General features: G+C 56.8%; 1 protein-coding gene across 1 annotated transcript in view; it reads left to right on the top strand.

Annotated features, from left to right (window-relative positions):
- The window catches only part of CLPB (ClpB family mitochondrial disaggregase), a 161,130-nt gene extending 156,187 nt beyond the window's left edge, over positions 1–4,943 (top strand). The window contains exons 14-16 of the mRNA XM_075017145.1: positions 1,637–1,756; positions 2,333–2,437; positions 3,432–4,943. Of these exons, the coding sequence (XP_074873246.1) occupies positions 1,637–1,756; positions 2,333–2,437; positions 3,432–3,686 (480 nt within the window). The 3' untranslated portion in view covers positions 3,687–4,943. The remainder of the gene's footprint in view (positions 1–1,636; positions 1,757–2,332; positions 2,438–3,431) is intronic.
- Positions 4,944–21,155: the final 16,212 nt, after the last annotated feature.

The following is a 21,155-nucleotide window of genomic DNA, read 5'->3' as shown; positions in this document are numbered from 1 at the left end:
TTGCGAGCTGCGGGATTTGCTCTTCCGACAGAAATACGGCGCTTTGCCTTCCCTGCAGACAGGTCGTTCTTGTGTAGGCTGGGAATCCCACCACCTCTTGTCCACCAAAGTCGTGGCCTGTCCTAGGAGTTACAGATGAGAGCGTTAGTGGGGCATGGAGGCCGTTTCATTGCTCCCAGACCGTACGGGAGCATGCTGAAGGGTATGTTCTTCAGTGCTTCTGTCTGGTTTGAAATAGAGCCCGTTTTCCATAGCACCCGATACTCACTGGAAGGCTCACTCGCTGTAGGCAGATGCCCAGCCCTGTGCCATTAAATTTACTATTAATAATACTTCACAGTAGTGTGGTGTATTAAACTATACAAACCTGAACATGCCTTCACAACCCCACGTGAGATAGAGGATACAGTAAACCCTCCAGTTATGCAGGGGTTGCGTTCCTACAACCCCCACATAACTCAGATTTTCACATAAGACAGCAGGGGAGACGGGAACCAGGCTGCAGCCTGGTTCCCAGCTCCCTTGGGCTTGCAGGAACCAGGGGGCAGCCTTGTTCCAATCTCCTTGCCACTTGCAGGATCCAGGAAACTGACCAGCTCATGGCTGGTCAGTTTCCCAGTTCGTACCAGCTCAGGGCAGCTGGGAGCCAGGCTTCTGCTTGGTTCCCAGCTCCCAGCCACTTGGGGGACCTGGGAAACTGATCAGCCATGAGCTGGTCATTCTTGGGTTCTGCAAAGGGAGGGGAGCTGGGAACCAGGGGCAGCCTGGCTCCTGGCTCCCCTCCACTCCTTGGTGCCAGGAAACTCACCAGCTTAGTTCAGGGCTGGTCAGTTTCCTGGGTGCTTCTCCCTGCCTTTCTCCAGCCACACAGCTGGGGGAAGGCAGAGAGAAGGGGCTCTTAGCTTGCCTAGCTGCCCTCAGAGCCGTCTCCCTGCCTTCCCCCAGTGGCGTGCTGTCAGGCTGTCAGCCGCTAGGCTGGGGGAAGACAGGGAGAAGGGGTTTTAGCGGTCAGCTAGGCAGGCTGACAGCCTCAGAGCAGCTTCAAGTTGTGCTTAACTCGCGTTAAAGAGAGTTATGCACAACCTGAAGCTGTGTATTTTGAGGATTTACAGTGTTAGTTAAGGCTGGAGAAAACGAAATGAGATCCGAGAGCTTTTCGGGGCAGCCATCTTGAGATGCTTAGAGCTGGAGGTTCCGACCAGCCACGGTTCTCACTGAAGTCAGCCAGCACTGCAGTGCAGGAGTCTCAGATCAGAGGCACCCAGAATCAGGGGCCCTTAGGAGAAGTTGGGCCGAAGTGAGTTGCACAATGATACAAGTTGGCGTTGGAGTCAGGCTTAAACGGTGTGAGATTTTCAGTCCCTTCCTGTGCTACTTCTAGACCTGTGAATTCCTCACCTGAGCACCATACCTCAGGGCACGAGACGCTCTCAGGAGCAGGGACCTGGCCTTTCGGGTGCACGCACTCGGCGTGATGGTTGTTAGCTGCACTTGGTGCATGGGAGGCTGTATGAAGAGCCAGCCTGGTGGCAGAGGTGACCTCCTCTGGATCTTGGATTGCCAGCGGCTGGCCCAGCGTCCTGTCACTTGGCCTTGTGGCCTGCTGCTGCTGAGTTTTGCCCTTTGTCGTCTGCAGGCTCACTTTCGAAGAGATGAGTTTCTGGGAAGGATCAACGAGATCGTGTATTTTCTCCCCTTTTGTCACTCAGAGCTGATCCAACTCGTCAGCAAGGAGCTGAACTTCTGGGCCAAGAGGGTAAAACCATTGCTGAATGTATTGCAGTAGGGTTCACCTGCCGCTTACTACACAGGGGAGGGCCACAACCGTCCTTGGGTCCTGTAACCACCTTGTGCCAAAGTGGGCTGATCCACAGGGCGACCCCTCTCTCCTCCACTCCAGGTTGGAGCAGAGCAACGCAGATCCTCTGCACTTCCTGGATCTTACCAGAAGCACTTTGCTGCTCCACGCTTGCAAGTGGGGCTGAATTGCAGGGCGGGTGGGGACAGAGTGGGCCGCAGGCTGGACGTGCAGGTGGAGATGATCATTTGCTCTGTCTTAAAATGGGAGCGGGGTACCTGGGCAGTGACCTTTTACACCTCTGCGGCTCTGGGCCCTCCAGGCCAGGCAGGCGTGTGTGACTTACAGCCCAGGTTACACAGGGGCAGTTTTGTGTCTCTGGAGCTCTGGCTGGGTGTAACCTCAGCATCCCTCCACGCTGACGGTCCCCGCTCAGTGCGGCCGTGGCCTCCGGATGATCATGTCCTGGAGCAGGAGAGCGGCTGGAGCCAACCCAAGGGTTCGGTAACACGCTGAGCCTTTCTCATCCCGCAGGCCAAAGCGAGACACAACATCACTCTGCTGTGGGACAGGGAGGTGATGGACGTGCTAGCAGACGGCTACAATCTGCACTATGGCGCCCGCTCTATCAAACATGAGGTAAGGCCCAGTGGCAAGAGGTGCTTCCTTGCCCTGTCTGCTGCTTTAATCACGGCCTCACGTGCCAGCCCCATTGTGGACAGGCCTCGTGCGTTACGGGCGAGCTGCTTGGGAATGACTGGAGAGAGGCAGTAAACTCGCTGAAAGGAGCCACTCCCTCTGCAACCAGGAGTCCAAGGGGGAGAAAATATGATGGATGCATTTTGAAACCACACAGATGCCCTCCCAGATCCAGGCACACACCCCTGGCTCTTGGTCCGACGGTTGTTTCTGCTCTGACACCACTGAAAAGTCACAGAGAGCAGAACGTCGAAGGGTGCCGGCTGTGGGGGTTCAGAAGCAGCTGGAGCCATGTGCTCTGTGCATGTCCAGCGGTCATCTGGCACAGCAGTGTTCAGTCACATCACCAGCTCCAGGCCAGGCAGGGAGTGGTTGGCCCTTGTCGGCAGAGATGAATGGGGCCCATTAGAGATCATCTGCTGTGTCCCCTGCAGAGGCCAGCTTGTTCTTTGCCAGGCCCATCTCTGAGGTCAGAAGGCTTGTGTGATGGGGTTCAGGGGTCCCCAAGCACTGCGCCCCGTCTGCAGGCAGGAGTGACTGTCACTCAGCAGGTAGAACAGGAAGTTTATTATACAACAGAGGCCCAGCTCAGCACAGCAGGCAGAGAGAGTCGTTCCAATCCGTCCTGGGGAGAAGAGCCCGAGGGGTGCCCCATCTGGGGTGTAGCTTCCCCCTCTGCCAGGCCGGCTGCCTTCCAACTCTCTCTCCCCCCAGCTTCTAACTGCCGCCTCCGATTCAAAACCCAGCTCGGCTCCTTCCCGCTGTTTGTTCAGGTCAGAGCTAGTTACCTGCCAGCTTAGGTTACAGCCCCTGGGGGTCATCCTTAGCCGCTGTGAGCTGCTCTGCCTGTCAAGCACACATCCAGCCTGACTCTCTCACACGCAGCCCCCACTCCATCACAGCTTGTTAGTGGCAGGTGTTTTTCATCCCACAGGTGGAGCGTCGTGTGGTGAACCAGTTAGCTGCCGCCTATGAACAGGACCTTCTGCCAAGAGGCTGCACCTTGCGAATCACGGTGGAAGATTCAGACAAACAGCTGCTGAAAACCAAGGACAGCTCCTCGCCTGAGGAGGAGGAGACGGCGAAGGCCCCGACGCTGCGGCTGGAGATAGTCGAGAAGGACAGCAAAAGCCGAAAACTGGACATCCAGGCCCCCCTGAACCCCAACGAAGTCTCCTTTATGTTATAGCCATCGGGAACGCCTCGCACGCCACACTCGGCTGGGTGGCAGAGGGCTGCACATTTCTGCTTGTACTGAGCATCAATAAAGTCACCCCAAGACACGGAATTTGCAAAGTGGCCCATCAGTGTGTAAGGACAGTGGGGGTGGACTCCCACCCCCGTCACTGGAGGATGAGGTCATGGCGGACGGCATGCTTTGTTACTGACTTTCCCAGGCAGGAGAGACCCCAGGTTAGCTCTCCTGTGGCTGCGTTGAGTTGGGGTCCTTAACATCTATCTCCATGGCAGGCTCCGGCGCTAGCCCCTGCCCCAGTGACAGTGTGCTGCTGTCCGGTTTACTGAGGGGATGGATAGATTGCGGTGGGCAAACGCTTCGCGTCCGATCGTGCACACAGGGGAAGCGAAGGCCGATTCCGAGTCAGACCAGCTGTAGTGAGTCTGGCTCCAGTAAGAATCCCTGGAGGGAACAGGGCTGTATGCACGGCTGGCTGCAGGCACAGCAGGTACACAGCTGTATGTCTGCTCCAGCCACAGGCACTTCAGCCAGGTCCTTTCGTTTACTTCCGTTCCCAGTATTTGCATAGACACTCTGCTTCCTAGCAAGGATGGAGGGAACGGGCTGGGGATGAAGGAAATCGGAGTTCCCCTCCCTGTTGTGTGGTGGGAGCCAGTGGCGTGAGGGTGGACTATGGCAACTTACCTGTCTGGGAACCATGAATAACAGCGATGAGTTTGTGGCCTGGTGTGATCATGACATAAACCCCGTCATTGAATGACGCTGCTGTTCTGCATGTTTCCACCTCTCTGCCGCTGGCTCCGTGGTCTGTGCTCTGCAGGTCTGCTTGCTGGCCAGCATTAACTATCCCAGGGTTAACCTAGACCTCTGAGCTGTCTGTGAGGTCAGTACTCAGATCAGAGTTCCCCGGGCCAGACGCATTGAAAGACGCATTGTCTGTTAGAAGTAAAAATTGGATTTGTTCCCTGAGTGACTGTAAGAGCCTCCCTCTGCTGAAGGTTTAACTGAGATGTCGCCGTTCCTGCACTGACTGAACCGTTCGCCCTGCAGACCTACCAGGCTCTCAGCAATGTGCATTCAGATCAACGCGGTCTTTGGTTTGGTGTCTGTAGCATGAGGCCCCCCCCCGACCCCCGGATTCTTCCCAGGTGCCTCGGTGAAGAACTGAAAGATCCCATTGCGCTCTGCATGAATACCCATCACTTACAGAGCAGTGGTGGCCAGCGGTAATTCAAACATCGCCGTGCTTATGGTTGTCATCTTTCCATATTCGCCACGTTCCCCCGTCACTGCTGTACAAAAATGCCCCCTCCCAGAGCCAGGTTCTCCCAGCCTCCCATTCTGATTCAAACCCGGCAACTCACCGGAGCCGCTACCGCCACCACGTGCTTCTTTCACTAAGCAGTGGGGCACAAGCACAGAGCTGGCAGGTAGCAGTCTCCATGTGCAGCTCTCAGGAGGAGCTGCATTTAAAGGCTCCAAGAGCCTCGTGCAGCCCGTGTCCGATTCACCACGTGTGGCGTATTGGCCACCCCGACAGTGTCTATGCTTACAAAAACTTGGAAATGGCCACGCTAATGGCTGTTCCTATCAGCTGATAGGAATAAGGGGACTTTGATGTTGGCAGGGCCCTTTCGAAAAGGACCCCCATGTAGATGAGCCGCAGGCGAGCAAACCGTGGTGCTTTCAAAGTGCCGGGGCCGGCACTGAATATTCATTTCAGCACCTCATTGGTATTCTTCGATTTGGCCATTAGCATGGCCGTTTTGAAGTGTTTTGTAAGGGTAGACATGGCCCCCCGGTATAGAGTTCTTCCGCGTCTCTCCTAAAACCAGTCGCTGCTACAATCTGGCTGAGTTTCAGTTGCAGGTGAATGATCTCTTTCTGGTATTTCCTCTCTGTAGAACTCTGTGGGATCCTGCTAGTAAAAGATGCTGTGTAATGGTGGGTCATGATGATGAATAGAAAATGAAGAGTAAAGCTGAAGAAAGGCCCTTCAAATAAATGACTTGGGACCCAACCCTTGTAGGTTTAAACAGGAGTCTTGGGCACACAGGAAATAACCAACCAGGTGTCACAACTAGACACAGACCACATAGAGATGGGTGAACTATGAGAGTCTGAATAGAAAAGGATTGTCCGCTGGATAAGGAGTGGGATTTGGGAGTTGCATTCAGCATTCCCAGCTTTGCCACAGATGCTTGTGTGACCTTGGGCTTGGTCCTTAATCTCTCCATGCCTGCATTTTCCATCTGTAATTCCCCCTTCCTTTCATCACGGTGTTACAAGTTGTTCATGTACCACGGTAATGGAGGCCACCCAAGAATGTGGACTAGGAGAGATCTGGGCATTAGAGAAAATGAATTTAAAACAAGCAAGACTTCTGCATACAGTAACCCCCCGAAATGTGCAACTTCGAGTTGCGTTTAACTTGCATTAAAGCGAGTTAAGTGCAACTGAAGGTCGCCCTGCGGCTGACTGCCTACCTGGCTTCTCCAGCTGGGGGAAACCAAGGAGAAAGACAGCCGCACTGCTTCAGCTTCTCCTTGGCTTCTCCCAGCTGGGGGAAGCAGGGAGTAAGCCGCAGAGGCTGCCTGGCGCGGCTTCTCCCCGCTGGAGAAAGCTGCAGCTCAGCTGTCTGCCCGTCGTGGCTTCTCCCAGCTGAGAACAGCAGCTCCCAGTTGGGAGAAGCAGGGGAGAAACTGCGCTTGGCTCCTAGAGTGGTGGGCAGCTGGGAACCAGGCAGCTGGTCAGTTTCCTGGCTCTGCCAGGAGGGGATCCTGGGACCAGGCTGCCGCCTGGTCCCCAGTTCCCCTCCACTCCCTGGAGCTAGGATGCTGACCAGGGCTGGGGCCCTCGTCAGTTTCCTGGCTCCCCCACTTTGCAGGGGAAATTTGACTTATGCGGGAGTCGCAAGAATGCGTAAGTTGGGGGTCTGCTGTACTCAGTTGTGTGATGAGAGGGGTTGTGCTTTGGTTTGGGTTTTGCTGCTTCTGCTTCTCTTAACACCTGTTCAAACCCTTGAAAGCGGAGTTCTCTTTTGCGAAGGGTCGGGTGTACGAAAAAGCGTCTGAGCCACTTCTGAGTCCTCCAAGGGGACCTCCAACAGAAAGCGAGGAGACTCGACGTTTCTAAGCCACACCAGGGAAGCAGACTCTTGGAGGGCCTTTTTTCATGACACAGTCACAAACAAATCCAGTTTCCCGCTTTGCAAATCACTCGGTGCTGTTCGCCTGTAAGCCTATCCCCAGGGCTTGCTTCACAAAGTCCTCTTGTCAGCTTTGTGCTCCTGGCCTGCTTCAAATCATAACACAGCGGTTTCAGCTCTGCAGCGCCTGTCTGGCGGGAGAGTCCTTTCCATGCTGTCTGCAGCCTCCTGTCACCTGCAAGACAGTGCGGGGCAGCTGGGGCCGAAGAAGAAAAGAGACCGGTTACAGAAAGGCGACCACGTGTGTCCCAAGGGACTGCAGTGGAAAGGAAAAGCGCGGCTGTGTTAGCTGCCCGCGCTCCTGGTGAGCTGGGCCATAGATATGTATCCCTGCGGTGTGCCACTAGCGAGCCTTTACCACTGGAAAAGGGAAACCCCAGCTCGCCCTCCCACATAGCTGGGCCAGACCTCCCACTGCCCTGCAGAGATGGGAATATTGGCCCCCGAGCGCAGTGCGTGTTGGGAGGGGGTTATCCTTCTACTCAAAGTTTTGCGCCTGTGCTGGTGAGTGCGCACGTGTCTTTGACACGGCGACGAGGCGAGGAAGACGAGCTAGGAGTCAGGAGAAGCACGGGAGTGAGTTACCCAGGGTGGGAGATGCTGGAAGCTCCATCCCTGGAGGTTTTTGAGTCCGGGCTTGACACAGCCCTGGCTGGGATGACTGAGTTGCTTTGAGCAGGGGCTGGACTCGACGACCTCCTGAGGGGTCTCCCAGCTCCACGGTGAGCTTGCTCCGTGGAGTTCTGCACGAGCCCCGACGCTGGTCCACCAAGAGAAGTTGGTCCAGCAAAAAAGATGACCACCTCTCCCCCACCTTGTGTCGCTGATAGCCGGGGACCAGCATGGCTGCACCCTCGCTGCATGTAAACGGTAGTGCGCTGTGGGACTGGGTGGCTGCGTTCAGGAGGCAAAGCAGAGGCACACCCTGGTGCAGTCGCTGGCACTACTTAAGGTGGCACACAGGGGTGCCCTGCGCAGCTGCGTGCTCAGCGTGTGCCTGGGGACGGCCCTGTGAGGACAAAGCCGTGCTTGGGGGCTGGCCTCCCCTGCCAGCCTTCCAGCTCCACCCTGTGTGTGCTGCCCCCAGGCTCCAGGCACAGCCACTGCTGCTGTAACAGTCGTGATGGCTGGGAGCCCCAGGCCCCTTTACGTTGCCTTCAGCCCCGCCCTGGCTGTATGCCAGCCCTGCCCCTGCTTTTCCTTTTGCCAGGCGCCTGGCTCTGACTCTGGGCTCCTATTCATGCCTGCCAACACCTGCAGTAACTACTAGGCATGACCCCCCACATCCCAGTCTCTGACCCTTGCTTTTTGCTAAGGTCTCAGCTTGACCTTTTCCTCCTTTAACTTTGGCCAGTCGTTCCCTCACTGATCCGTCCTGTGCTGGACGTACGTTCAACAGTGATCACATCCTCGCCCCCGGCCGGGCCCTTCTGGGCTCCATTTGTGTAGCACCATCTGTGCGTCTCCTCCAAAACGTTCTCAGGGTTGAAAATTTTTTCTGCCAGCCCCACTGAGCCTCTAACTCCTTTTCTTCAGTCTCCTGCCCCTGGTGGGCCCTGTTGCCAGCGCTGTGTGTCTGTGCCATTGAAATGCTAAGGCAGTCTCCACCCTCCCCATTGGCTGGAACTCCTTGTCTACACTGCAGGGCTTTTCAGAAATAACTCATTGGAACTGCTTGTCTACGAGGGGGAAGGGGAGTCGCAGAAAAAAAGAAAAACCCTTGTGGCTACCCTGCTAAGCTTGTTATTCTGGACTAACGGGGCATTTAATTCGAAAGAGTAACTCCAGCCAAACGAACGACTTCCCTCCCCCCGCGTCAATTTCAAAATTAATGCAGTGTGCACTCAGCAGAGGTACTCAGGACCTAATTGGCCTCCAGGGAGGCTCCCCATCTTTGCTCTGGTTTCAGAAGTGGGCTCTCTAGTCTGAATGCTCTGTTTTTTGAAATGTTCCTGCAGCGTGAACGCTCTTTTCGGAAGTATCAGAGGTCACCGTGTTCGTCTGTATCTTCGAAAACAACAGAGTCCTGTGGCACCTTATAGACTAACATATTTTGGAGCATAGGCTTTTGTGGGCAAAGACCCGCTTCATCGCTTACTTCAACGTTCTAACTTTGAAATAGGTTATTTTGGACAAACCCTGCGGGATGGACATAGCAAGGCACCTTCCCATCCCCCCTCTGCCATTGCTGCTGTACTCTGGCAGCCTCCCTGCCCCCCCGAAGGCTCCTGTAGAAAGGAGAAATCCCCTAATGATCTCTCTGGAGGGCTGGAGCTGTTCCCCTGCATTACACCATTGGGAGGCTTGTAGTTCCCTGTGTCACTTCAAGCCAAACCATCATGGGGGAACATGAGAAGCACGGTCTCCCTAAGTATTTCAAACCCACCCATCATCATGGTATCGGCGCTGGACTCCTGGACGTGTAGGTCCTCTGTGTGGAGCAGATGAGCTAATACCATGACAAGAAGAGGGAGGTCTTTGATTCCTCTTTTGCTCCAGTCTTTGAGATCAATTGTGACCAGATACTTACTGCAGTTCATGTTACCAGCAAGGGGGAAGGCAAGCAAGCCAGAACTGGGAAAGGACACGTTACAGAATATTTAGATCGGTTAGGGGCAGTCAAGTTGGCAGGGCATGATGGATTTCCCCCTAAGGCACTTATGGAACTAGCTGAAGCCATCTCAGAACTCAGGGGGGATGGGTGAGATCCCAGAAAGGCGAGCCTGGTACAGATCTTTAAATGGGATATAGAGAGTTACAGGCCAGTCAGCCTGGCATCGATACCGCGAATGATACTGGAACAAATTATTACATATTATATAAACACCCAGAGGGTAATAGGGTGATGAGGAATAACCAGCAGGGATTTGTCAAGAACAAACCCTGCCAGGTCAGCCTGGTTTCCCACTTTGAGAGAGTGAGCAGTCACGTAGATACGGGGGAAGCGGTAGATGGGGTATATCTTGCTTTTAGCAAGGCTTTTGATACCGTCCAAAGTCTCTTTTTCTTAAGCAGACTAGGGAAATTGACATTAAATTCTGAAGTCGGGTGCGCGAGAGGTTGAAATACCATATTTAACAAGTAGTTCTCAATGGTTTGCTATCAAACTACGGGCATGTGTCGAGCAGGTTCTGTTGTCCATATTGTCATTAATGACACAGGTAATGGCTTTTCAAATTTGCAGAGGACAATGCTGGGAGGGGTTGCGAGCACTTTGGAGGACAGGTTTAGAATTCAAAAGGATCTTGACAAATTGGACAATTGATTTGAAACCAGCGAGATGAAATTAAATCAACACAAATGCACAGGACTTACCTTCAGAAGGAAAAATTAGTGGGGAATAACTGGCTAGATGTTAGTACTGATGAAAATTATAGCGAGGTGAGAGTGGGTCACAAATATGTGTGAACCATGTGATGCAACTGTAAAAAAAACCAAAAATCCGAATGTACTGGGATGAACTCACAGGAGAGTCAAAGGTAAGTCTTGGGAGATAAAAGTCCCATTGTACTCCATGCTGCTGGAGAACTGAGTCCATTTGTGGGAGCCAGGCTGGAGGAACAATGGGCACAAATTGGAAAGAGTCCAGAGTAGAGCAGCAAAAAATGATCAAAGCTTTACAATACCTGACCTGTGGGGAAAGGTTAAAAATACCCGAGTGTCTAGATGGCAGAAAAGACGACTGAGGGACCTGGTAACGCTCTGCAAATACAGTCGGGCTGGTCGGAAGAGAGCAGTGATGGGTCTTTTTCCTACAAATGAAAAACAAACCCCAAAGAACAAAAGCTTTGCAAGAGTTAATCTAGTTCCTGTGGGAGTCCAGCAGGAGCTATCCAATCTTTTGCACCAAATGCAGCCTGCACCATGAGCTGCCTCGTAGGCGGGCGATGTGCATCCAGCGCAAGCTGCTCGTGGCCCTCAGTGACGCAGCGCGTGCTCTGTGCGCCAGAGCGACTGACCTGGAGGAGCGAAGGGCAGGGCCAGCCCTTGGACGACCCCTCGCCAAGCTCCACCCATGCCCTGCCTCAGCCTGCCCTCACTCCACCACTTCTCCCAAGACCTGCCTCTGCCTCCTTCCCCCAGTGCCCTGTCCCGAATGATGCACCCCAGGGGATTACTGCAGGGGGAGGCCTGGAGCTGGCAGCAGGGAGGGGTCAGCCCCACTGCACACACAGCTGCAGGTAGCAGTGACCCAGCCTCAGCCTGCTCTGCTCCCCCGGCTCCCAGCTGTGGCGCTCAGGGGAGCGGTGGGGTGGAGCGTGCAGGGGCCAGGTCACTCCACTTCCCACAACTCCCTCTGCTACTGGGGATTTTGGGGGCAGACCTGACTGCTGCTGTGGGCAACAGACCCCATCTTCGGGTAATCCCCGGGGATGCCCTGGCTCCACCAAAGCCTTGGACCTGCCCAGAACCTATGGACGGGGGGGGAGGAGCTTCACGCTGCCCCAGCACAATCCTCGCAGCTCCCATTGACTGGAATGTGGCCAATGGGAGTTGCCCAGGCCATGCTGGTGGGAATGAGCAGCTCCCAGAGCCCCAGGGTGCACCATGTAGAGGTGCACATGGCCCCAGCAGCTGGCTGCTCTGAGCGACATGCGGGGGCAGGACAGGGAGAGAACCTGCCCCAGCGTCCTTCTGTTTTGCCTGGTAAACCCCTCCTGGACAAAGCCTGCACCTGACACCCCACCCCTTTCCACATCCCAGCCCCAGGTTCCAACCCAAACCTTCTGCACCCACTGATGACAACTCCCTCCCAGACCTGGCACCCCGGTCACAGCCCCTCCACCCACGTTTTCTCCTAGACCCACCTCCCCTTTTGCGCCCCTATGCTCAGCTCCTTTCTGCACCCTGTCTCTGCCCCAGACACCACCACCCCACCATCGAAAAGTACAGCCCTTGACTGCTTACCGTAATCTTGGAGTAGCCACCCCATCAAAAAATTACTGCCCACCCCAGCCTAGCGGATGGGTAAGTTGTACATCTCTGGAGACATCGCCACAGACATATGTGTGGTGCTGGGGAGGAGCCAGCGATCCTAGTGCATGTAAGTACTAGTGACGTAGGGAAAGGGTGGAGAGCGAGATCCTGGAGGGCAAATTTAGGCCAGTAGGTAAGACGCTGTTGTCTCAGATCTCCATGGTAGTGTTTGCTTACTGTGCTCGTGAAACGGTTTGGGAGATCAGAGGGGCAACCAAAATAGGAAACCCAGTAAGAATGAGAGACTTCCTATGTACTGCTGGGTTAGAGGCAGGAGGAGTGGCTCAGTGGTTAGAGCATTGACCCGGTAAGCCAAGCGTTGTGAGCTCAGTCCCTGGAGGGCCTTTCAAGGGTCTGGGGCAGGATAGATTGGGCAGGGCGGGGAAAGCAGCCAGGGATGGTGATAGGTCTGGTTGTGAGTACAGGGGGACTGGCCTCCAGGTCCCTTCCAGCTCTAAGAGTTGGGATATGTACAGCTCAGTGCCCCCCAGGGTGGGATGTAGCTAGATCCAGAACCTCCACGAGGAGTTTAAATTTAGTCCTAAGTGGTGCGTAAGAGCTGAGCCCCACTGACCTTCCTGCAACCTAGAAGGGTTAAAAATACAACAGAAACCCACCACGGTGGCATTTCACTTCCAAAAGGGGCCAGGGCACCAAGCAATGAAAGCTAGTTAAACAGCACAGGAAAGGAACCACCACAAGAGTGAAATGCCTGCAAGCTGCAAGGAAACATTAAAAACACCCTAACGAAGGCTTAAACAATGGGCACCCCGAAATAATAATTTAGTAAAAGGGAAGCACAAAAAGGCAGCAGTGTAAAGGAGGGAGAGACAAAGAGAAATCCTTTCCCAGTTGCAGGCCAATCTTACAGAGTGCAATAAAAGCAGCGGAAGCTCTGGCAAGGGAAGTGTAAGGGTAATATTAGGCAGGGCAAAATAGAAATCAAAGAGCAACTCGGGAAAGTCACGAAAACTAACTGAAGTACATCAGCGGCAGGAAGCCTGCCAGGTAATTGGGGGAAGGGGGGAGTCACTGTGCAAGGGAGGACCCCACTCCAGGAAGGCCAGGCCTTCGCAGGGAAGCTGCATGAATTCTTTGCCTTGATCATCAGTGCCGAGGACGGGCCAGCGCTTCCCACGCCTGAGCCGTTCTGTTTGGGTGAGAACTCTGAGAAACCAGCTGCAATTGGGATGTCAGTAGAGGAGATGGCGAAGACGCCATCAGCCAGCGGAGGCTCCGTGGAACTGTAGCAAACGGGGGAGTGGCCCTACAATACGAAGCAGCGCTTGGCACCCAGCCCTCCCGAGACCCCTCTGCAACCCAGCATGCAAACCTTGCGGCACCGTTTCAGGGTACAGGCAGCAGTGCTGATGGCCCCCCGGTAACAAGCCCGAGGGCAGGAGCCCAGCCTGGTGGTCATGAGAGAATCAAGGGCTGTATTTTTCGATGGAGGGGGGTGGCGTCTGGGGCAGAGACGGGGTGCAGAAAGGAGCTGAGCATAGGGGTGCAAGAGGGGAGGTGGGTCTAGGAGAAAACGTGGATGGAGGGGCTGTGACTGGGGTGCCAGGTCTCGGAGGGAGTGGTCACTTGATGGGCACCTGAAGGGTTTGGGCTTATTTAATTTGCAGAAGAGGAGAGTGCGGGAGGATTTGATAGCAGCCTTCAACTTCCTGAAGGGGGGCTCTGAAGAGGGTGGAGAGAGGCTGTTCTCAGTGGTGTCAGACGGCAGAACAAGGAGCAATGGGCTGAAGTTACAGAGGGAGAGGAGTAGGTTGGATATTAGGGAAAACGCCTTCCCCAGGAGGGCGGAAAAGCTCTGGAGTGCGTTACCAAGAGAGGTGGTGGAAACGTTAAGTCCTGGTTTGACAGAGCCCTGGCTGGGATGATTTAGTTGGGGTTGGTCCTGCTTCAGGCAGGGGGCCAGACACAATGACCTCTTGAAGTCCCCTCCAGCCCTGGGATTCCATGACTCTAACCCAGTGCTGGTGACTGACCGGCCAGAAAGACCTTACGATAACACAGCACTGTGTGCTGCACCCTTGGACCTGAATAAAGAAAGCAGAGGTCTTGGCCCAGCACCTCCATTGTTCTGGTGTTTGGGGTGTTCGCACGGAGTCCCAGGCTGGAGATGGGCTCCGAGCAGCTGCTGGCAGCCTGGGGAGAGGCTTTTGTGACATTCAGGCATACCAGAGTGCCAGGCTTTTTACAAGCTGCCTCAGTGGAGACCATCAGAGGGAGGAATCCAGAAGCCCTTGGAGGCCTTTCCGTGGGGGACAGTGGGGCAGGGAAGTCCCCCTCCCCGATTGTTTTATTTGTTTGTAATTGTATTTCAGGGAAAGGAGCCTGTGGGCCTTTAAGCAAACAGCAGAGGGTTAAAGGGCTCCCTGTGACAGATCAAATAAATGTGCCACTGCCACCTAGCCCAGAAACAATAAAACCCAGGCAGGGTCTGGAAGGGAGAGACATCAGGCTGTGACGGGAGAAATTCAATTACCGCCAGCCTCCAGCCCCGTGCCGGGCCGGTAATTTGATTAGAAGCAGGCAAGCTCCAGCCAGCCAAGGGGCCGCAGAGCCCGTCCCAAGTCAGAGCTCCTCAGCTGTGGTAAAATAAACAATGGAGCAGAAAGTCCAGAGGCCACAGAGAGCCAGGGCAGAAAACGGGGCTTGGCTGAATTTGACTGTGCGACACACAAAGAGCAGGGCCGGTCGAAGTGGGGAGACCCTGGTCCATGGAGGATCGCTCCCTCCGGGGCGTGTCCCACGGCTTTACCTGGGATGAGCGGTTGGAAATCTGACACAGGGTCTTGCTATTACAAGGGCCAGATTTCCAAAGATCTTTGCACCCTACAGCTTCCACTCTGGCCCTGAGGACCTGCAGGCAACGTGCCAGGTGCTGGTGAAAACACACCCGTCTGTGCGAAGGCCTTGGCACGCTGGCGCTCGTGCTGTTACATTGCCCCATCACCAGGAGAGCTGAAGTTGTGCTGTTGAAAGCTGAGTTCAGGCCGGGTCCAATGCTCACCGCACAGCAGAGCATCCTGTTTTGTCTCTTTCTGGTTTGGGTTCTTGTGTGTTACGGTGCTGGACTTAGAGAATTACAGTCATGTTACACGTCATCCTTCTAAGTTCCCTGTGTGACGACTGAGAACATAACAAGAGTTTAACTCTGGATCACTTCATCCACCGGGAGTGTCTGGGGGGAGGCACAGACATGCCAGTGGGACCTTCTCCTTTTCCCTCTTTTTAATGGTACGTTGCAGTGGGAGGTGCTGGCCTGTAAGCACTGCAGCCTGGAGTCATGTATCTAGCCATCGGCAGCATCACTGCAAGCTTTTCCTCAGTGCTGGGCCTCATCCGAGACCTGGCCTCCTCTCGGCTGAGCCAGCCAGCCAGGGACTCTTGGTGCCCACTAGCTCCAAGAACTAGTCTGAGCCCCTCCCTCCATCCGGGGGCACCCAATGACTTTGGCTCATTACAGGCCTGGGCTAGCTTCCAGCCAGCCGTCCTGCATGCCTCATGGGCCTCAGTCTGGGGTAAATTAGCAGCCACTTCCCTGCTGGCCAAGGAGTTACACAGGAGTGAATGGGACAGGAGCAGGATCCCACCCACTGAGGGAACTTTGGGTGCAGAGAGAAGAGGCCAGGTCGTTCAGAAAGGCCGAAGGGTTCAGCTTCGGCTGGAGGGGCGGCTGGCTGGGGTTTGACATTATGGGGGGTAGGTGAAAAAGATGCAAGAGGAGGAGATATTTTTTTCCCAGTGATGGTTGTTCATTCAGCCTGGGGAGGGACAGAGCCTCACTACAGGCTAAGCCCCTCTTTAGTAGAGTGGACCAGTCACAGCACAACAGTACTGTAGGTACGGCCAAAATTGCCAAGTTCTTACGCGCCTGCCAAGATGCATCTTTAGGAAACGGGCCAGAGCGGCTAGTACGCAAACCTCCCTGATTTCCCACCAGAGGCGAGGCTGAGGTTTGCGCCAAGGCCTGCCCTTCGGCTTCTGTCTCTAAGCTTTGCTATATAATGGCCGAGCGCGCTCGCGTCGAAAGAACCCATTGGGCTGAAACTGACCGCGTGACAAGGACCCCCAGCCTGGCTGCTGTGTGTCTCGGCGCCTGAGCTTTGGGCGCTGAGAACTGTGGCAAACCAGGGCACTGAGCAAGATGGACCCATGGCCTGACCCAGTCTGGCCATTCTTATGGGCTGTTCTTGATATGCTACCCATGGGCCAGGCCATTACCTGGGACGGTCATACCGGGGCCGGCCCCACATCTGTGTTTGGGCCAGGGCCGCCACGCCGATGGCTGACGAGGCCTGAGAATCCCTGGGCAGCCAAGCCATGCCGAGATCAGCCTCACAGCACTTGGTCGTGTCCAGCTGTGGCCTGTCAGCGATGGCAGGAGGGGGCTGAAAGCTCCAGACCCATCCAAAGCAACGAGATGTCCTGCAGCACCTGACAAACTGACAGATTTCGGAGCATGAGCTTTCGTGGGCAAAGGCCCGTGGGCTGATTGCTGAGGAGGAGACCCGTGGGCTTTGCCCACGAAAGCTGATGCTCCAAAATACGTTAATCTATTGGGTGCCACAGGACTTCTCGTTGGTTTTGAAGCTACAGACTAACTCGGCCACCGCTCTGATACTTAGAACCATCCAAGGGACTGAAGGAGGGAGGCAGGCTGCCCCTGCAGCTCTCACTGGTGGGTTGTACGCTGGGCCCTGTCCTGCTGCCATCCGGGTTAGGTCGGTGATGGGCATCGTAGGGCGCTGAGGTGGCCCAGGGCTGGAGGAGAGTCTCTGATCAAGAGGGTGACCCCAAGATGGGCCGTGTCGGGCCTCGCGCCAGCCAGCCAGGAGCAAACCGTGGATCTGTAGTTCCTTGGCCCATGCACAGGCAGGACCTGATGCCCCGTTGCCTTGTGCAGCTGCGGCCGTCGGTGCCAATGGGGGCAGCACTGGGCCCATGCTGAGCCAAGTGCCCCCCAACCACCCATCACATCAGCTGCCGCCTGCTGTGCCGCCCAGCCCTTGGCACGGGGTTGGTCCAGCCGCCTTTCGCCAGCCTCCTGCGTGGGGCTCCCACGCAGCCATTTCAGCCCACAAACGCCGCCGCATTCCACCAGTAAAGCACAGGGGAGCAGCCACCACCCCAGTGGGGAGGGGGGTTACAGTATCTCCCCCCCCTCCCCCCCGCAGCACCCTCACCTGGCAGGGTAAAAGCACCCCAAGCAAGGGGTGGGAAGCTCCCCGGAATTCCCTGGGCTGCTCCAGTTCCTCCTGTGCACGGATGGGGGGCCAGGTTAGGGGCAGGGTCGGGTGGCGGGGGGGGCGGCGCCTGCTTCTCCAGCTGCCAGCCAAGCAGAGCAGCCACAGTACAGCTTGGCCCCAGGCCTGCTCGGGCTACAGCAGCTCCAGCCACTGCGTGGCTTGGCCTCGGGCAGCTCCAGCCTTTCCAGCCCCTCTCTGCCCTGGAGTTGCAGTGCCAGGCAGCCGCGAGGCAGGAGCTGCCTCCTAAGGAGCCCTTGAGCCGGCCGGCAGCGCCAGGGTAAGGGCAGAGGCGAGATACAAGAAAGTGGGGTCCCCCGGCCTCGACGTGCATTAATATGACAACGCGTAAGTCAAGCTGCACTAAGCGAGGCGCTGCTGCAGTTCAGGCCAGTGCGCTGTTACCTACTGCCTTAGTGTTCAGAGTTAACACCCCCCCCCCCCCACCCCCACCCGAACCATGCAGGAGCCGGTCCCACCTCGCAGGGCGGGTGTTTCAGGCTGCAGGCAGCCTCAGGAGGGCAGCCCCGCGGCAGCCGCAGTCCTCGTCCTTTGTGGCCACAGGGGCTAGAAACCTGGTGTCTTTTTTAAACAGGAGGGGAGAGCGGGAGGGGAAACCCAGAGGCAAAGGAGAGTTACGGCCGCACGTCTCACACCAGTCTGTCTGCTGGCAGGTGCTTACGTGCCGCGAAACCATGGCAGGGTTTAGCTGCGGTGCCAAGCGCTGACAGCAGCCATTCACGCCAGGGCCCTTTCTGGGCACCTAATGAGCTGGCGTTAGCCAGGCAGCCTTCAGGATTTTGGCTTAAGTGACCCACCCAGGGTCACACAGTGAGTCGGTGGCAGAGGCAGGCATCGTTCATCTCCCCCGCCAAGCCCGTTCCCCCTCCCCGCCACCCCCCCAATCAGGCAATGGGCACGTCTCACCCCCTGCCCCAGTGTGTCTATTTCTCTAGGTAGGGCCCAACTGTTCGTTGCTGGTGTAGCTGCGCTCCAGGGTTACAGCCCGAGCCGGTCTTCGGCCACACCCTTGTTTGGCCTCTCCCAAGCTGAGGGTCCCTCTCACAGGGCACAGTACTGCTGGAACTCGAGACACATCTCCACGGCCTACGAAACCCAAGTCCCTCCTCTCTGGGTCCCTCATCTGATTCAGGTCCTGGGCTCCCGAGCCCTTTCGTATTGCACTGTGGGGGGGGGGGGGGGCGGAGGGGTTGCAGCTCACGCCACGTGAGAGGGGCCGTGTGGCAGTGAGCCCCAGGGCCAGCAACCGCACAGTGAAGGCTTGCAACCCCCAGGTCCTGCAGCCCCGGGTTTACCGTGCTATTGGGCTAGCACCTGGCCAGCTACTTTCTGCCAGGCTGGGTGCCGGATCGTGACCTGTAATGAACTAGGGTGTGTGAGGCTTTGATTCCCTCGGCTAGGCTTCATGTGCGTCCTACTGGCCTGTAGTAACACCAGGTGGGTGCCTCAGTTTCCCCAGGCACAGCCTCAGTGCGCAGTGGTGAGGGGAGTTTTGGTGGGATGGCTTCTCACGTGTATGTAACAGGCCTCCTCAGCCTTTGTAACCCAGGCAAGCAGGTGACACCTTTCTTCCGGGAAACAGGACGCAGGCGTGAGGGGGGGGCCTGGCTGGTGTGAATTGGAACTGGGCTGCTGAGTGGGGCAGTCTGGCCTGGCTGGAGAGGGCAGGAGGAGAACCAGGGTCTGGTTTGGGGGTCCCCCTCTGGGCCCCTCTCCCCAAGGTGGATTGTACTGACGGCTTCTGGTTTCTGTGCTGCCAAGACTGTTCTATGCTGTGTCCCTGTTGCCTGACAACCTTCCGTTCTCCCCGCTGGATGTGAGTCACACCTGCCTGCGGATGGGGGGGGGGCAGGGCCAGGGACCCCCCCCCACTGTGCAGTGTGACCCTTTGTGCTTCAGCTGGTCTCACTCTACAACCATGGGGGCTCTTCCACCTTCCTCGGCAGCAGCCGGCTGCGGGCAGGGCCAGGCACCGAGGCAAGCCGGGCCTGATACCCAGGCTGGGCTGATCATTCCCCTGGGCCTGGCTGGATCCCTGCCTCTCCCTGTTTCGCCGGCCTGCCTGTGCCTCTCGCCCTGTCTCGCTCTCTGTTGCTCCCCCTCTTCGTCCTTCCCTTTTCTCTCCGTCCATCTTTCCCTTTGTCCATTTCTCTTTCTCCCCCCCCCAGCCCCGGCCCCCTCCCCCATCCTGCCCCTGGCTCCCGGTAGCAATAGCAGCAGCTCCTCGCGTGGCAGATTGCTGCCTAATTAGTTTAGAGGGAAAACTTAATTGAATTAACTTTTTCACAACTCCGCCAGCCTGACAGTTGGGGCTCTCTTTCACCAGCCAGCTTCCATCGCCTTGATCTAATTAACTTGTTTAGCAACCTGCCTGGGCCCACAGACGGCAGTTCCAGGCCAGCACCCAGGCGCAGCAGCTGGAGTGGGGTCGGGTGGGGAAGGGGACAAGGTTACTTTAAAAGAAAAAGAAAAATATGTGCCCTACCCTGGTGGGTCCCAGGTCTTGGGCAGCTGCTCAGCCCTGCAGAGCACAAAGGACTTGGGCCGGCATTGCTCTGGTTCCTTCAGGGCCAGCCCAGGGCTGGGGCCTCTTAGTCACCTGCAGCTACAGGTGCCCTGGGGCTCTTTGCAAGAGGCGGCTGAGGATGGGATCACCAGACAGAGCTGATGGAGGGATATGGGAGGGAACCAGTCTCCCCAGCTAGGGCGGACACCCAGAGAATGGCCTCCCCCGGTGGAATTGTTGGGGGGCAGAGACCCACAGAACAGCCTCCCCCAGTGGGGGAGATGGGGGCAGAGACTCACAGAACGGCCTCCCCCGGTGGAGGAGATGGGGGGGCAGAGACCCACAGAACGGCCTCCCCCAGTGGAGGAGATGGGGGCAGAGACTCACAGAACGGCCTCCCCCAGTGGAGGAGATGGGGGCAGAGACCCACAGAATGGCCTCCCCCCGGTGGAGGAGATGGGGGTCAGAGACTCACAGAACGGCCTCCCCTGGCGGAGGAGATGGGGGTCAGAGACCCACAGAACGGCCTCCCCCATTGGAGGACCTGGGGGCAGAGACCCAGTGGGGACAGGAGTGCAATTTAGGCCAAGTCACGTTCCTGTGGGCCTGGACTTTGCCAGCCAGGGCAGCGGGTTCCCGCCCTGCTCCCGCCCCCATGGGAAGGGATCCGGTGATGGAGCAGCCCCATGCGGACTGGATTCTGAGGCTGCCCCCCTGCAGGTCCTAGATGGTGGGGGGCCTGAAGCCAATGGAGGCTCTTAGCCCACGTGTCAGAGCAGCCTGCTCTGGGCCAGTCCCAGTGGCCCTCCCTCCATCCCAGTGCCTGGAGGGGTATCCAGCCTCCAGGCCTCTGCGCAGCATCCCCAGGCCACCGCTGGCTGCAGCCTCCTGGCAGAGGGTCTCCCCCTGCGCAAAGCCATGGCAGACACCCCCTCTGGCTGTTTCCCTCCCTCCGGCTGCAGTCCCAGGACCACGGGAGTCCGGGGAAGCTGGACACTCCTGGCCTGGCCCTGCCAGCAGATCGCCTGGCCTGTAATTAGACTTTTAAATCCTCTTTAGTGAAAGTGGTTGTCTTGAAAATGCCCTAATCCGCCCTAAGTCCTCCTCTGATGTCACTGCAAGGGGCAAAGCCATTAACTTGGCCTTTCCCATTCACTGCGGCCCAGCAGGGTGTTAACGAGCAAAGCCTGGACATTCCTGGGCACTGGGCAGGTGGGGAGCAGGCCAGGGGGGCGGGGGGAGAGAAGGGGGGGTGCTGCCAGTCAGGGGGGCAGTGGGGGGTAAAGGCAGGCGGAGCTGCTGGGGGGCCACTTGGAGGTCCAGGACAACACCAAGCTAGAATCACAGAACTGGAAGGGACCTCAAGCGGCCCTGGCCCATCTCCTGCCCTCACAGCTCATGTTTTCTCGCCCAGCAGCGCGCAAGGTGGGGGGCGGGGGGGTTCGTCAGGGCGGGGTGCAGCGCGATCAGCTGCTGGGGCTCAGGCTCAG

The sequence above is a fragment of the Carettochelys insculpta genome, chromosome 1 (genome assembly GCF_033958435.1).
Source record: "Carettochelys insculpta isolate YL-2023 chromosome 1, ASM3395843v1, whole genome shotgun sequence".
Taxonomy (NCBI): Eukaryota; Metazoa; Chordata; order Testudines; family Carettochelyidae; genus Carettochelys; species Carettochelys insculpta.
The sequence above is the reverse complement of the archived record's forward strand: the minus strand, read 5'-3'. Positions and strand labels throughout refer to the sequence as shown.